General features: G+C 36.6%; 1 protein-coding gene across 2 annotated transcripts in view; it reads right to left on the bottom strand.

Annotated features, from left to right (window-relative positions):
- The window catches only part of HELZ (helicase with zinc finger), a 71,285-nt gene that overhangs the window by 26,237 nt on the left and 26,764 nt on the right, over positions 1-18,284 (bottom strand). Inside the window, exons 12-18 of one of the 2 annotated variants that reach the window (XM_086473437.1) lie at positions 16,902-17,032; positions 14,267-14,446; positions 13,626-13,730; positions 6,679-6,857; positions 4,995-5,113; positions 3,075-3,220; positions 424-571 (exon numbers count right to left, since the gene is read on the bottom strand). In XM_086473437.1, the coding sequence (XP_086329563.1) occupies positions 424-571; positions 3,075-3,220; positions 4,995-5,113; positions 6,679-6,857; positions 13,626-13,730; positions 14,267-14,446; positions 16,902-17,032 (1,008 nt within the window). The remainder of the gene's footprint in view (positions 1-423; positions 572-3,074; positions 3,221-4,994; positions 5,114-6,678; positions 6,858-13,625; positions 13,731-14,266; positions 14,447-16,901; positions 17,033-18,284) is intronic. The other variant, XM_086473438.1, reaches the window with a different exon arrangement.

Genomic DNA, 18,284 nt, shown 5'->3' with positions numbered 1-18,284 from the left:
TAGACACTGATCTTAAACATACTAAAGCAAAAATGAAATGTTACTCCAGAGGACTCTTAATCTGAGTGGGAACATTTCTACAACAGTCAAAGAAATCTTACTTCAAATTGCAGTTACCCAGTTGCTAAGATACATCCATCAGGATGTCACAAAAAATTATCAGGGAAGACATCCTGAAGAATAAGCCTGAGAGAACTGCATGCAGCTTACAATTTGCAAAGAAAAAAAAAAGAGAAGATAAATTAGTGAAAATGTTTACTACAATTGCAACATCCACTACTTCATGTTTAGCAAACTCCATGTTCCCCTTTCTCCCTGCAGCAGGCAATTCATGCCTTCCACCTACACTGAGCATAAACCAATAAATCTGGGGGGAGTGGAGCTTTCAGAAAACAATCAAGAATAAAGCCAAGGAAGAGTTACCTCTGCATTATTGTAAAAAGCCGTACTATTTTTTTCCTGCACATCTTCCCCACGTGCTGTGAAGAAAGTCAAAGGGTAGAAATCTTTGTGTGCTGGCTGCTTTCCACTTGCCATCAATTTGCCTTCATAGAAAAGTTCGGATGTGTAACTGTAACAAGGCAAAACAGAATAACATGTGGAGTCTACACATGAGCTCACTGATAAAATATGCAATCATAAAATACTTCATAAGGAAAACAGAACCACTGATTACTGTTCGGCATCTCCAAGTGATTTCTCTCAACTGGTATTTCCATACTACAGATGGAGCAGAAGGCACTAAAAATATGCTTTTCCAACACTTCTTCTACAAAGGCAGTATTTTCTTCTAATCTAAAGCTCAAAGTTAAAAACATTCTCACTAATGTTCCACTCAGAAATTCTGGTGGCCTGAAACTAGGCAAAAGGAACACTTGCTGTCTAGCACTGGTTATACTCCAGGCTGGCTGGACAACGAGCCTGCTTACATCAGTCAAGAGATGTTGAACTCTGAAGATAAGTTTACTAAAGATTCCATGCGTACTGAGCACGATGCAGGCCAAGCGGCAGCTTTCACACAAGCTTTTCCTCTGACTTCTACTCCAGACCAAGCTACGTTGCTAGTCATCAGAAACACAACCAGAACATACTTCCTCTGCTGGCAGCAGCCACTACAGAAGCTGGCTGGCTGAAAAAAGAAATGAGGCCAGAACAACCTTCATGGTAAAAAACAGGAGGGAAGAAGGCAAACTGAATGGAACAAGACAAAAAGCCAGCAAGAAGAGACTGCAGATTACTGTTGGTAGTCCTGTAAGTACTGTATACCATTGCACGCATAATAGAGCTAAACTAACGGACTGGCTTTCATTAATTACTGAATTCTGGTATAATCTAACTCGAATGCTCAGCCTCCAACCTTAATGTTCTTCAGATACAGCTCTGTGGATGCAGTAACATGAATGCAGCTTGCCATGAAGACAACAAAAGCAGGAGACTCTGCAGTCAGTGGGCCCACCGAGTTCTTCCAGGCTTCCAAGTATGGCAGCTTAAGATGTACATAACTGGTCACAGAAAAGCTAGAGAAACTGGTCTGCTACCAAATCACCATCAAACAACTGCAGCCCACCACTGACCAGAACTGGCTTACACTGCACAGTCCTGAAGAATGTGCAACTCTTCTGCGGGTTGAGCTCCAGCTGCCAACGAGCAAATTAGTGTCTTTAATTTATTTATTTATTCTGCAAATTAATTCTTAGTAATGAGTTCTCATTAAACAATAAAATGCCCTTTCTACAAGGACTGTTTTTTCCAATTACTGCTCCAAAGTCAGACTGAACTAATGGCTTGTTCTTTTCTTAATTTCTTTTTGGTCTCTTTACTTGTAGGTATGATTAACGGGCCCACCATGAACCATCTTCCTAGACCTACTTCTGTCTTAAGTGCCAAGGTCCCATTTGTCAGGGGAAATTCCACATTATAAAAAAAGCAGACTGGAGACAATCTCCTAAACAGACCACTGTCAGAGTACTTAGCGGGTTTCACTTCACACAGCAATACTTTCTAGTGGAATCAGGCACCCTGGACTTCCCCTAGACAGCCGGCTAGCCCCAGCGGTATTTCTGCAATCCTTACCTTGGTGTTCCACACAGTGGATCTTTCTAGGAACTCGCTGTCTAAACTCCCAACTGCTGAAGTGAATTTCATGATCTTTCTGAGGCAAATTTCATGGAAGGGATCTCTAACCAAATGCTGAAACGATCCCTTCCTTTTCAGATTCTCTCTCATTTCAAACTTACAATTTCAAGAAATGTGTAAGAAATTTAGCATCACTCAGTCAATAATTATGAACTCCATAAAACGAAGACAGATCAAGCTGTGTAACAAAATATGTTACATTCTCACTTTTGATTCCCCAGAGCACTTAAATACTTCTGCTTTTGCTTTGAACACAGTGATAACCTAATTAGTATGACTGGATACCAACATAATATTCCTCAGTACATATTTGAGCCAGGATTTAAACTTTAGCATTTTTCCCCATGATTGCACTTACTCCTTTCTAGCACAACTCATGGATGAGCTCATTACACTAGAAGCCATTAGTTTATCACAGCATAAAAATGCAAACCCAGTGATTAATGTCTTGAAAGAAGTAATAAAAGAAGACAACAGTAAAGTAACATATCCAAAATTTGACCTATTTTTCCTGTTCACAGTTGTATGTCTGTACTTTCCTTACATTGCATACAGCTTACCATTCCAAGATAATCCACCCCAGTAATTCTAAAATTCTGGAACAGTTCAAAGAACCACAGACCCTATGTAATATACTGCAAAACGGTTAAAAAGGGAAAGTTTGCTCTTCTTTGGCTTAGTGTGCAAGTCTTGCAGCCAATGCATCCCCACCTGAATGAGGGGTCTGTAATACAACTACCTGGCGTCTGTTCTAGGAGACCAAATTTCAACGCAGTAACAAAGATTTACTCTACCAATTAACTTTGAAACCACCAAGAGTTCATTACAGAAATAAGTAATGTTTCTCTCTTCATTCAGCTGTGCTTGGCTCAAGAGTTGTTTTGTTCACTCACACCAGTCAAAGAAACACATGATACAGTGAAAAAGTTCACACCTACTTGATGATAGCTTCATGGGAGCGATAGTTCTCACACAGCAAGATCCTGCATGGGAATTCTGCAGGGTAGTGCTCATAGAGCCGATCAAGCAATGAAACATGAAGGTTTCTTTCCCTGGCAAATTCACTGTAGACAAAAGGACTGAGCTGTAATAGACACACACACACAAAGAAAATGTAACTAAACATGGACTTGGAAACTTCATGCTCCCAACATATGTACTTTGCACCAAAACAAAACCGAAACCTTACTTTTCCTGTACATTCATAGTTGGAAGACATATATCGTGGCTACTCCACAGAAATGCCCATCCCTACTGTGAAAGTGACAAAAGACCAGCATGCTCTTGAAGGAGTAATAAAACATTCAATAACTATGTAAAGAGGAGAGAAGAATCCTTATATATAAACTTTTTCTTTGTTAGAAAGCAGAGCTGTTTGGGAAAAAAACCAACCAAACAAACCACACACACACACAAAAAACCAACCCCAAACCTGTGTTTTGAATGACATTACACCATTACTCTGATAACTGCTTTACAGTTAAGTTGCTACCACAAATAGTACAGATCAGAAAATAAAGAAATTTGTAGCACAATTTCAAAAAGTTAAATAGAAAGTAGTTGGAAAAATTAAAACCCAAGAGGCCTAGTAACTATTGCACTAAACTTCTACTGGGCTTGTTTAACAATAAAACCACCATCTACTATAGTAGGAAAAATAGAACCAAAGACAATGAAAAAAGATTTTTAAAATAAAATTTTAAAATATAGAAATTAAGCCAATCCATTTTTTCACTCTGAATACATATGATTCAGATTCTGAGCTTGACTTTCACTTCAGATTAATATTAGTTTTAGAAATTTAAATACTGGATACCTCAGAGTTGCTTCTGTAAGAACCTGAGCTACAGAACAGCTGTTTATGCACATAGCCTGACACACACAGGCCAAGCCAAGCCTCCAGCCACCCAGCTGGGCTCACACGAACTTGCCTGAATCTGTAAGAATTCCAATCTCCTGAAACACACTTTTGAGATCTGTATTTAAAAAGCATTATCCCAGTCCTTGGGATTACAATCATCATGTCTCAAAATGATCTAGTAGTATTAAACCATAGATGGCAAGACTACTCTGAGTTTATTACTGTACTAAAGCAAACATCGACGCTATTGTGAAATGTCAAGCGAATTAAAGGCAAATCTATAAAAACAAGTAAGTCTAGCCTAAATCAACAAAGCAAGTAAAGTTGGCTTTTCCAAGCATGCTTTCTCATGCCTACAGGCTGCAAAATGACATAATCAGCATTTTAAACTCTTGTAAGCTCTTTGAAACCAGCAATTCTTAGGCACATCGCAGTAACATAAAGGCACTGGTTAGTTTCAGTTTCCTATTCCTTACTTGTTCAAAACCTTCCAAGATTATGATGTTTCTGATAAAAAAAAAAGTTGGCTAAATCATAATACACATTCTCCATATTCTTCAGTTCTTTCACCAGCCATAAAAAAGCAGTAAAAACTGCTACTGTGACTGTACTCATAACCACCCCTGTATCTTATGCAAATAACACCCCTTGAACTTTCCTTGGCTTCCCATCTATTACATGACCAGTAAAATTTATGCAAGTCCCTCTTTAAAATGAAATTTTACTTGCATATAGTTCAGCGGCTGAGCAGACTCAAGTCTGTTCTATCACAGATTTCCTGTGTAACCTTGGACAACTCACCCGCTTTCTGCCTCAATTCCCTTACTGTAAAATAGCACAAAAGCATATTCTCACTTAGCAGAGATCCTGTGAACCTACGTTAGAGGTTATGAGGTATTCACAAACCACAGAAATTTGGAGCAGATAAATATCTGAAATATATAAATACAAATATTATATATATGCACTTTACATTCAAAAATTCTATAGCTCTTACCTGCATATGGTCTCCAGCCAAGACAATTCTTGTGTTTTTATTAGCCAATGCTAGAGGCATAATAGTCTCACACTCCATAGCTTGCGCAGCTTCATCTAACAGAATGTGTGTAAAAAAACCTGTAAAAGAAAGAGATCAGCAAACAAATGAAACTTGAAATACGATAAAATAAACAGTGATAACAACACAAGAAATTGTACTAGAAGTTCTGTATTACTATAGTAACCAAAACTAGAAAAAATTCAGTATGGCTTATACAAATTCATTTCTAGCAAGTACTAGAAACCACACAAACAATTTTCAAACCCATCAAATGACCAACAGTGGTCAACTGATTGCCAGTGACATGAGCAGTAGCCCACAGATCTGCCTCTTTCTTCTGATATAGGTTAAGTTAAACAAGTGTTTTATCTGAGCCCTCCTTACACCAAGGGAAAATGTCTCTTGGCAGATCTCCCTCAGTGGGTTTCTCAAATCTGAAAATCTTTTCATCACTGTGAGGCTTGAAGAGCTCTGGACAATGACAATGGAAAGGACTTCCTCATGTACTTGAGTCCTATTAAGTATTTTATATACTAAATTTCCCAGTAAAATTGTGCACACATGCCTGAGCACTTTGCTGGTTAAGGGCTTTAAGGAGTGTTGGGATGAAAAAAGGAACAGAGTTGAAGTAAAATTTAAATTCAATCTCATGATACTATTGGACCAAAAGCTTTGTTGGGTGGGTGTGAATCTATGCACTGGTTATCATGCACTTGAGAACAACCTGGGCCACAGGAGACTTGTATTTTAGAAAATGTAAATTTAGGATAGGTATAGAGGAAAAGTGGATTAAGGTTTAAAACAAAGTATTAGAGGACTTGGTGTACCATCCAGTTAAGATTATATACATAAAAATGCAGTAACTTTCTTTGGAAAACATGAATTTCATACAGCTCCACACACAGCACTATTGCATGACTGTACACAGCTCACTGCCAAACAAAGAAGTTACTTCCATCTAAAGACCTGAAAATATTTACCATAAATTCCGTATTAGTTTCCTCTATTGCAACAAATGCCTAAACATAGCCATAAAAAGCTAACCGTAACTTCTGTAAAGAAATTCCACGTTCTCCCAAAAGCAGATGGATTTCATTTGGAGATCAAGAAAACAATAAACCCTAAGCAGCCTCTGTCCCCCTGCCAAAAAGTCAGTGTAATATATTTCAGTTCAGAAAGCAACCCTAGAAGTATCACATTAATATAGCTTTGGCTTGTATCTGTGGGAGCTGTTCACAAAGCTAAACAAGTCACAAAACAAGCAGAAAGCTCTCTGCGTGTATTTACGCTTACATGCTCCACTGAGTAATGACCTTAATGAGGAGAATATTCAAAGTCAGAATCTCAAACAGAATTTTCCCTCTTGGATCTCAGAAACACCAGATCACAGACAGTACTGCTTCCTTATTTAATTCTTTTTAAATAAGGAAAAAACAGAATAAGCAAAAGGTTCATTTGAATGGCAGCAGTTTATAGCTTTGTACTAAACATTTATTCATAAAAAAGGAGAAGACCATTTCAAGATGGTAATTGTTTTTTCTCTTTATTTTTTTAACAGTTCAAAAAATTGGGTAAGAAACTGACACTGGTAAGAGGAAAAATAATTCTCAAGCATGGACACTTCTTCTTTAGAAATACTTACCTGGTTCAAGATCCAGTTGACATAGATACTGTGATGTATTTAAAGTAACAACTACTACTCGTTGCTTAAGAATGTCTTCTTTCTGTGGCATCTGAAAGGTGGAATGTGTGCTTGAAATCAAACAGTACTGATGCACAACTGGGTGGACAGTCTTTACCCAGCGATTTCTGAAATATACCCTAGAAAAGAAAAAGGGGGCTTATTTTCTATACAGTTTGAACACAGTGACAGCCTAATATTTCAAAGGCTAATACCCTGTTTTCTAGTAAATAAACATAATCTTCAGAAAGAAAAACATCACAACTATGCAGAATTACATGCTAAAATATCTTGGATTTACCTTCCATTATTTGCTGCAGTGCAGTACTATACACGTGAACAGTTACCAAGGATTAATTCACATACGGCAATCTGTAAATTCTTCATACGTTTAAGTTCTGTGACCCTCACATCAATGCCTATTTCATTTTAAACTATCAGTAAACTCACATTAAGGAAATACTTCCTCAACTGAAATATAAATACAGTTCAGTCTTGGAAGTCACAGAGCTGCAGTGGTCTCCACATTTCACCAACTGCAGACACAGATCTTTACCAAAAAAATCATTTCAAAACACTAATAAAATCCTGTACTTCCTTTTACACATCCTACACGTCTTCTGAGTTCCAAGAACCAAACAGGACATATATTCACCTTTTTATGAGGTAGGGCCATAACTATGATACACTATCTAAAAGAATGAGAAAACAGTGCCAAAAAGGATGGCTAGAATCTAAAACACCAGGACACTGTCAACAAAGCACTGGACTTCAAATATCTTTCTATGACACATAGGATAATTTTAATCACCATATCATAAGAAAAATTCATCAATGGTCTCAAGTGATGAAATGTTACAGCCAGTCTAGCTAAATGGAAGAGGAAAGGGGAAGACACAAAGAGTATGCCCCAGAAAACAGAGTACAAGTAACTCCACAGAGGTATACAGAAATATACCAGAGCACACCAGCTGAGGATCTGCATAAAGACGTCAAAGGGCTTCTCAATGGGGTGTTCCTCAAAAATATACTCTCTATCAGGTAGGAACTGTGAATCTAAAGTGGAAGCTTTAAGCTACAGGAAACTATTGGACAGATATTAATATTTAGAGTTAGAGTTATTTTATTTCCAAAGCAAATTATGATGAAATTATTTAAACTAATTTCAGTTCTAAATATGGGATTTAATGCTATTTGGTTAATCTATTCATTATTTATTTTCTCCTGCACCCATATTACAAAACCCAAATCATTAATAAAGTATTTGGAAATGTGTAATTATGCACCTAAGAGCAAAACGTGATTGCACTGGCTGGGCTTTGGATATCACATGTCTGCCCACGTTTGAAAATTACAGCTCTGTTCCACATAACGTGAAAGAAACAATTATGAGGATTATAATAAATTTGTTTTGTGAAAATACAACGTCCGTTTTGGACAAGAAGCACAAAACGAAACGCAAAGAGGCGCAAAGGCACTGCAGTATCCTGAATGGCTTTTTGATTTGACAACACAACCAACCAAAATTGACACTTTGTGACCGCAGGTAACTCCAGTTAAGACTGGGTTCAGCACAGGAGCAAACACCACACTCCTGAGTCATCCTCAGAACAAGAACCGTCTAAAGTTACCTCAATATATTTTTCTTATCAGCCATCAAACTGATAAGCTTTATCTGATAAACTGTTGTTACATCAATGTAACAACACAAAGTCACGGCCTAACAGCTACCACAAGGTAGCAGGAGCAAGATAACCCCTGCTCTATTTGTCCCAGCCATTCCAGTCAGCTTTCATGAGATTCAGCTTCTCAGTCTTAACCGAGGGTAATACTTACCTACCATCTCACAGGGGTCCTGTGAGGATTAATGAGTTTATTGTGAGTTTATGTTTGTAAAGCACTTTGAGATTCTTGGATGAAAGGTGCCATTGAAATGCAAAATATTATGGTTATTAGACATTATTATACCATGCACTGTCTTTTATTACAAAGATTCAACTATGTGTGACTCATAGATTGGCTGACAGCATTTCAAACTGCATTGCTGCTAACCTATTAATTTCTTTTATTTTGATGTGAGATCAAAAAGGTATCCCAGAGCCTCTATTCACCACTGGCATAAAAACACCTGATAGATGCAACTACTTTGAAAATGTCGTGATATAAGTAAGACACACAAAACAAGAGATTTCTTTCTCAGGTGCAATTTGGGCTAATAAAACCTCATGTAATTGCATTATTCATTTTTTTATTTTCTTAAAGTTAGAGGAACCCATTACAAAAATGGATTTTACCAGCTTAACACAAAGCATAACATTTCACCCTGCAATATACCCCTATCTTCTGAATAAACAAACAACTAACCTTCAAATCTTAATACCTGCATAAGTGAAGTACCTGCATGCCATCAGAGTCAGGCGTTACTAACCAAAACATTCATTAGGACCTGCAACACATTCCACTAGTGTGCAGCTATAGGTACAAAGACGAGCAAAAACTGCAGCTACAAAACCAAAACCCAGCAATAACTCACGCAAGAACATATTTTCTCACATCATGTGCCTCACATCAAGTCTTTAATTCTGGAGTCGTTAAAACCTTGAAGGCTAAGGTTTACCCAAACCACAGGCAGTGAAATTACTAGCAAATACATAGAGAACCACATTGAAATGGAAATCCCAGAAGATTATAGATTAGGGACTCAATCTTCAGCAAACAAAAGCACTGAATATATCCACTGTACTTACGTTAACATGCACAGAATGTGCATTTCACGTGGAAATTCACACTTCCTTTATTTCTAAATGTGGTACGTGGGTAGCTACAACAAAAGCCTTAATTTCTGTGGACATCTAGCCAATGAGCCAAAGAATGGAACATTTCACAATCATTTCCTTGTTCATGTTTCAGGCTGAGAGTGCTCCTAAATCACTTAAAATAACAGTTCAAAAAGTTCATAAAGGGGGAGTCTAGAGTCAGAACCTGTGAGGGAGGCTAAACAGAGTTTCATCTGCACTCCTGTCCTACAAAAGTGACTTCTACTTCTCATGACTCCTTACAACAGAGTGAATGGGGACTAAATTTAATTTCTTCAAAACTTCTTTTCCCTGTTCTGAACTGGAAGACACTAACTCCTCCCAGTTCTTCACAAAAAGGCCAGGATTCTCCCTTCAGGCTGTGCTCCAAGGAACTCGTCTTGGATAAATCCCAGCTCCTCAGTTTTGTGCAGTTATTTCTCACCTGAGATCCCTCAGGCGAAAAGAACACAGAAGCTTAGAGGAAAAACAATCTAGCAGTCTAATTTCATGCTTCTACTAAAAGATCATTAAAACAAACGAACAAACAAACAAAAAAAACCCAAACAAAACAGAAAACCCACCAAAAACCATCTACGTAGTCCCAAGAAGCCCAAAGAAAACTTTAAGATCACCCGATTTCCCTCTTCCATTTCTTTTGATCCACCTCCAAAGAGAGGCTCATTCTCACAAACAAGTATGTTCCTTGAGATGCAGAAACATGTGAAGAACCTGTCTTACAACCTGAAAGTTAACTTTTTTAACCAATCTTCCTTTGAGGATGGCATAAGATAGAAGCTACAGTTTCAAGAAAAAAAAAGTAACTGGCTAGAGAGGCATTTATTTTACAAACTGACACTTGTTAAGACAAATTAATATAATTATCGGTACGAGAACTTTACTCCAGGCAACCCAGAAAAAAGGGGCAACAGTCCCTTAAAACCTGTTGGGGTTTTGGTTTGTTGGGTTTTGGTTGTTTTGTTTGATTGGTTGGTTGGTTTGTTTGTTTTTAATTCAAACTCTGGTTTGCTCCAATTGATTAATTTTTATAGTCTGGGTATCTCCTGAAGCTAGAAGCCACATACCTGGTTTGAGGCTACAAGCAGTACTTACACATGTATGCTAGCATCAAAACATTAAAAAAAAAAAATGAACTAGAGAGGTTTCAGCTGAGACATTTTAAACAGAATCAAATTATTTTCTGGCACTGCTGAACTGATTGTCAGCAATAACATGTTTAGGAATAAATAAAAATATTAAAAATACAGATAAAACCAGTATCAACCTCTTTCCTTTTGCCCTAGTGTTACGTACAAAACCAGCACATGAATACAACTAAATTTAAAATATGCAAGTAAAGTAGTAGTAATAAGCAGTAGATCCCTCAAACACTTAGTATGCCCAGAAACATACAGAGAAACACTGCTGTCTGCTTCCTAGGTCTTCACTGGAGCTTTTAGGAGATGATGATAATCTGAAGCATCTACCTACAGTGCCTACCTCAGCAGCCTTCCTCCTGAAGGCTCTAGCAGTTGATAGAGTCAAGGACATCCACAAAGTAACAGCAGACACAAATTAGGAGCCAATAACCACCTCTTACGGCTCTGACTCACCAGCGAAGGGTGCCTGCTTCTCCACACTTCAAATCAAGTGCCTTAGCACCTAACTGAAGCACTTCATCAAAGGCTCTTTCCTCCTAACCGCAGGTGAGGGTTGGGGTTTTGTCTTTCAGGAACACTTCTGCGTTAATTTAGATAAGTATAACAAAACTGTTTCAGTGTCAAATTCTGGCGGTAAGAGGTTTTGGAGGGTGCCCCTAATACAGTTCAATTATCTAATCAAACCCACGGGCTTTTTTTTCTTTGTCTGGGTACAGATTTGTTTATGGGCATCAGGACTATGAGAATTTGGCCTTCAGGCTTCAGTGGTATTTTATTTAGGTGCAGAACTTAAGACTCAACATAAATTCTCAGTGTTCATTCTGACTTCACATTTTCCAAAGGGCATAGAAGGTTATTTTGTTAGGAAAAAATACGAATTTATAACATGGCATTTAAACAAAAAAACCCGAACTCTAGGCTTCAAACTTTTATGTTGCATCATTGACAGGATAATTTATCTAGTATACATCTTACTAACAGAAATTTACAGAAATATTTACAAAGTTCACAGTACTCAGTCAATGTTAAATAATTAAGCTTTCCTTCTTTAAAACTAACATAAATATTATGGTACTCCCCACTAAGCTGTGGAAACATTTTCAGCAAGGATACTACTCAGCCAACTCATCACCTGTAAAGAAGGAAACACATCAAACTAACAAAGCTGGATGTGCTACATGCAATTAACTGCTTCTACTCCACTTGATGTTCCTTTCAAAATAGTGCAAGAGGCTCAGAGCACCCTGTTTAAACTACTAGTAATAATTTTAATTTGAAAATATACCTTGACAGCAGTCAATGCGAAAGGTAACAGATCCATAATTAATTTTACACTAAGAGGCTCACATAGCTCTGGCTTTCCATTTAGATAAATTGACCCTTTAACTCCTGCCAGATCAGGTCAACACACAGTTAGCTTTCACACAACATAAGCTGCTCAATTATATGTAATATTTTTTATTTGAAAACATACATACTTGTGGATCCATAAATATATATAAACAATTCCAGAGGTGCTTCCATTTTCAAAAACTAACATTATAGAGGTATCATGACTCTTTGAACAGTATCATACAATCTACAGCAGCACTTTCTGAAGGCTTCATAACAAATACTATGACAATTGTACTTAAATTCAAACATTCAGTGACTTTTAAACTACGTGCTGTAATTTTCTTGGCAAATACATATATATATATATTTTTTAACCATAAGAAAAATACCAGTTTCATTTATGTATGTTTTTCATAAGTATTTCTAAGACTGGAATATATAGTTGAATACAGCACATAAAAGAAGGTAACAAAAGCCTGGCAACCATAATAAAACTGTATTTAACTTTAACTCCTTGCCCTGTTAGATCACACTTCAGTTTTCCCAAAAGTGTCAATTACACACATTTTTTCCCACCACAAAATTAAGACCCCATAACGCTTTTCATCACAAAGTGCTTTACAAACCACCTTAAGACAATCTGTGTCAAAATACAACCACATCAAAGGTAACTTTTCAAAAATAAGCTACCGCCTTTTCCTTGGCCAGATCCTCAGGGTCTGTAAAATGTCACATGGCAACCAAAGCCAGTAAACCTAAGAGAATTTACACCTGTTGTAAATCGAGCCCTTTCACATAACTTCATTGGCTTTACTGACATTGCATAAAATACAAGTCCAGGATGGCTTTTAATAGCTAGCAAGTAAACACACAGAGTCATTTTCTTAGTAATATAATAAACTCACACTGGCATTCAGAAAATGATGCCTGTAATTTTAAAATCATATACCGAGATAGCTGTATACAGTACATAGTGATTACTGCGCCAAATATTCCCAGGATTGCGTTTCTGCCCATAAATAAATCCTCCTTAACCGCTTCTACGCAAGTTTATCCTCCTTGCTCTTAAAGCTTCCACCTCTTCTTCATTTTTTTCCTTATCCAATTTTCCCAAAATACCCATTGTAAGTACATTTAACCACATATACAATGACTTCAAACTGACTTATCAGAAGAGGCCAAACTACTTTCACATGATTCTCTAAATATGTAGCTCCTATGACACCAAAATTTTTCTTCGAAAAGGCAGGTGGGCAGCATCACTTTCCAAATTATCATTGTAAGTGTGAATCAAAATTTTCTGGAATTAAAATACAATTAAAGTTCATTTTATTTTATCATAGTAGCTTTTAGAGGAGCATATCAAAAGTTTGCTCATTAGGAAAGACACATTTATTATAGAATAATAAAAGCTTAAAAAAGGATGTCTTTATTTTTATTTAACAAATGACCCAAAATTATGTCGACAATGTTTCACGTTTCTTTTAGTCTATGTTTTTAAAAGCACTGCTGGTAATGCCAATATGCTTTTATGTTTTAAAAGTTCTTTAACCTTATTTATAGACACCTTTTCTTAAGAATAGTATTTTATAGATACATAATAAGCCTTAAAAAATACCTGAGAGGTCTTGCCTGGGGATTGCCTGCTTCTACATATGGATGTAAATAATCCTTTATGTAGAGATCAGCAGCACTATTAGAATGGGTGCAAATGAGAATCCTGCTGGAATAAATGGTGCAAATAAAAAAGCAATGAAGAAACAGAAAACAATTCAAAGCAGTAGAATACAAAAAAAAGGAAACAGTGGCCATCTTCCTGCACATTTGTCTTAATGAAACTAGTCACTAACCTACCATAGCTCACATGATTCAGCCCTTTAACTCAAATCCTTCAGTTATGAGAAGATTTAAAGTTCAAACAGTTTTTCAATAATTATTTTGTGATTATTAATCTAGACTTGATTTTAAGTAAGGAACAGCTTTTATTATCTAGCATACTGCAAAAATTTCCATGTCGAGCACGTCACAGTCATTCTACATATTGTTAATTTTCAGTAGTTTTGTTCTAAATGAAAAAAAACAGGCTAAGAGTATAAAATTACTTTATCATTCAAAACAAAGACAGATGGCTTGGGTTTTGTTTGTTTTTAAGCTGCATGGAAATTCTGTATTTCTACCTTTCACTTGAATTTCAGTAAAAAATTACATCTTCTCTGCTAATCAAGTATCGCTCTATATTTATTTAGTGCCCCTTCTCACCTAGTATCCTGTTGTTGGAGTATGTGCTTGACTGCCTGAGCCAGAGTGAAGGTTTTTCCTGTCCCATAGGGACCGATGATAAGAACAGGAGGCAGTTGTATTGAAAGTGGAGTAGTGATAGCCAGAACAGCCTCTTTCTGCTTAGCATTTAGTCGAGGGTCCAACTGCTCATCCCATTGTCTGTACAAAAGGAGGCAACAGAGTTTAAAAACGGAAGCTATGACAATCCACTGTCAGTCAGAAATGAAAGGAGGTAAGATTTCAAAAGCTTTAAAGAAATTAAAGAGCCTATATTCTACTGCATTGTGTTGTTCCGAGGCACGGTGAAACACAAATCTAGCAAAACAATCACACGCTTTAATCAAAAATTTCATAATATTTGCAATAAATCAGTTGAGTGTTCTTTTCAGAAAGAATCTAACTACTTCTCAATACACATTATCTCACCTCACAATAATTAACCTGCAGAGTACACATTTTAGAAAGAGTATATGCTGCACCATCACCTGATAACAAAAGCAAGTAGAGATACAATGATTTTCCACTATCTATTAGTTATGTTTCTTCCCTGCAGTATTTACATTGTCAACTCTAAAAGTCAACAGTTATACAACCCTAGGGCTTGGTAAAATTTATCTACAATGAAATTAAAGAAAAATAAAAAATTAAAAAATTAAAAAACTAATGCCTACCAATTAACTACAAACTTCTTACCACTTTTTTTTTTTTTTGAGATCATTAATGCACATACCTCTAATGGGAAAACAGTCTAAAGAACAGATTTTTGCTGTAATCAGCTAGTGATACCAGCATTAAGAGGAAGAAACTTTCAGAAAATTCCAATGAGCATAAAAGGTTCAAGATTTATAGATGCAGTTTTTAATATTCCCACTGACAGATTTAAAAGTAGACGTGCACAGTAAAAACCACCTGTCACTGCTGCACATATGGCCATACTTTAGTAACGTGATCTGCTTTGGTACAAGCACTATGCTTCTTACAGACTGGGAAAGTTTCTGTTCAGTAGTAGTTAGCAACAGAGAGTAAAATCAAGAGGGAACTGACTGAATTCCTGACTTCTAAGACAGCTATGAACAACAAGCTGGCAGGAGACTAAGAAATAACTGGGAAGCTATAGGGGATGTAAAACAAAAATAGAAGAAAAACAGAGGGAAAGACAGTTTTGAGTCCATCAGAAGTACTGATTCCCAAGGCAGGGCAAAACAAGCCACCAGATGGAGAAAAAAAAAATGCTTGTTACACTGACTTAAACTGAACTGCAACCATTATATAGATCATTTATGTATATAAAACATATAAAATATTACACAAATAAATCATACCAACTATAACCGATATGTAATTTCTGTAAATACAAATTTCTGACATAAAACACAGAAGATAAAGTTCTAGCTTATTTGACTTACCTTCTTTTTAATCAAAATCACTTACTTCCAAACTATTGTAAATACTATTTATTAAACACTATTTCCTTGCAAGAGTCACTCAAAACTTAACTAAGTCAGTGAACAGATTGTCATTGACCCCCATTAACTCTGTAGTACAACTCTATGCAAAACCTATTCCCTTCTTTCTGCCTGTACTGTCAAAGCTTTGATGCATGCAGTAACCATTCTCACCCAGAAACACTGTCCCCACCCTTTTATCGTCTCTGTTCTTCCTACACTTCCAAAGACAAAGGTTTTCCAGTAATTTTTGTCTTACATTATCTTGCTCTCTCAGGTTTCTAGCCAGAGCACCTTCCTTTTAACCCTTGAGCCATCTTCTGGTTTGTACTGCATCACACTCTTAATTCTCACCTCTAAGACACCACACAACTCCTCGCATGCTGTGCAGGCTATCGGTTCCACATACCTCTCATTTCCCTGGTTTCCAAGTACAGAAACCTCATGCCTCTTTTATCCTTCCCTATGCAGCAAGAATACTGACCATATTCCCTCAGCGACACAGCCTCACATTTCTCTAAGTTTCCTCTTCAAGACAAACTATTTTCACTCCATGAGCCTTAAGTTTCCTTAGAAGTATTTTTATAACCTAGAGGTTTATAATTTCACAAAGGAAACCATAAGACATGTATACAAAGAATCTCAGGACTGCTTGCAAGTGCAATTCTGGTCCTTCCAAGACTCATTCCCACACTCTTCCTAGTCACCCCCCTCAGTGATATGTCCAAATTTGGGCTCATTGCATCAAACTCAAAGAGCACTAATGGATCGCTCCTTGCAAACAGGAGTCTGCACACTTGAGATCCTGCACAAACTCCTCATAACGGGTATTTACATTCCTATAAAGTATCATGCATATTTTCAGTGAAGAACAGCAGAACAGTAAATAACAATAGCAGGTTTGTTTTCTACAGCTACAACACAACTGCAACGCCTATAAAACCACAGCTCAACCGCAGGGAAAACCAATCAACGAATTCTGGTCCTCAGAGGATCACTTTTCCTATTTTATTCAGAACATTTTCACTCCCTTCTCTGAACCATTCTCACCGGTAATGAAGAGCAAGGCATGTTTCTTGTTCTAGGGCAGATTTCAGCCATCTGTTACGAGAAATTCACTACTCCATTACCATACAATATTTGATATTAAAATGTTTGTATTCTTGTACCTGTTGGGACTCCAGGGTATGGTGGGAGTCATGCTGACATCTGGAAACAAAATACTGTTGTCCTTAATCCTGTCCAAGGCATAATGCATTTCACAGAGGGGTAAGCGATTTAACTGAAACTGAAGTTCAACCTGCAGTACAAAATTAATGAATAAATAAAGAGGTGAACCAAAAATGTGTTATTTAGAAAACACTCACTAGACTTCGCTTCGTATGACACATTTTTATCTTCCTGCAAACTACTGACTCTCAGAAGAAAACAGCAAACACCATTCAATCAAAAGATTTGTGATAAAATTAACTTGCTCCTTTTTTTTTGTTTTGAAGCAAAGATAAATACGGCATTTTCTCTCATGTAATTTGGTTGTTTGACTTTTAAGATTAGATTCCATCATACTTTCAGAAAAAAATTAAAAGGAAAATATTCTTAGAATTATTTTTTAATAGAAAAAATACTCCTGGAAAATATCATTGTCCTAAAACATTGTTTTCACAAATATAAGCTTCAATCCCTTATTGTAAGAACAACCTTGAAAAAGTGACAAGCCAGAAATTTTTACAGATCAACAGATGACATAAATCAGATGTGCAACCAGCAGAGATAAATCCCAAACATTATTTATTTCTAGTCTAATATTCTGGAATAATATTACTTGTCATTTACTTTCAGTTACTAGGACTCTCCAAAAGTTAATTTCTAACAATTGGTTCCTTATCGATACATTCATTTTTTTGTTCTCTCAATTACTTGTGTTTTAATGCTAGTAAATAAAAGATAATGCCAACAAAACTCTGGTACAAAGCCAGAAACAACATGCAGAGCACATTAACATCCCTGATTAAATTCAGAACTGAACAATGGATAATGAAATTGGTTTATACATACATATACTAAAAGAGCAAAGTGAAAAATACATTCTAAATTTGAACACAGGATAAAAGCAGCCTCTGGGGAAACAATTCATAAAGACAGTTCACTTAGATTATCATTTACACGTATTTAAGTTTGCAATTATTAATCACTCCAAAACCAAATGAATCTGATCAGAGCATTGCTCCAAAGAACTACATGTTAACAACTATCACAGAAGCCTTTACAAAATTTGACACAGATTTGCAGTAATATATAACAGCATAAAAACACCCAACGCTGCTGAAGAACTTCAAGTGACTGACAGACATTTTTAGACTTTTTTAAAGCATTGCTAACTATTGCTAAATAGTTGTGTAATTACTGTGCTACAACTCTAATGAGCATTTGCAATTAGACAGGAGTAAAGAAGTACCTTTCTGAGACTTGCACTGAACTGTGAGCATGCTTACAAACAGCCAGACAAATTACTGCAACCTGTCTAGCGAAGTACCCCCCATTTACCTGGAAAG

Source organism: Leptosomus discolor, chromosome 15 (assembly GCF_034619465.1).
Source record: "Leptosomus discolor isolate bLepDis1 chromosome 15, bLepDis1.hap2, whole genome shotgun sequence".
In the NCBI taxonomy this organism is placed as follows: domain Eukaryota; kingdom Metazoa; phylum Chordata; class Aves; order Leptosomiformes; family Leptosomidae; genus Leptosomus; species Leptosomus discolor.
This window is presented reverse-complemented; position numbering and strand designations above follow the sequence as displayed.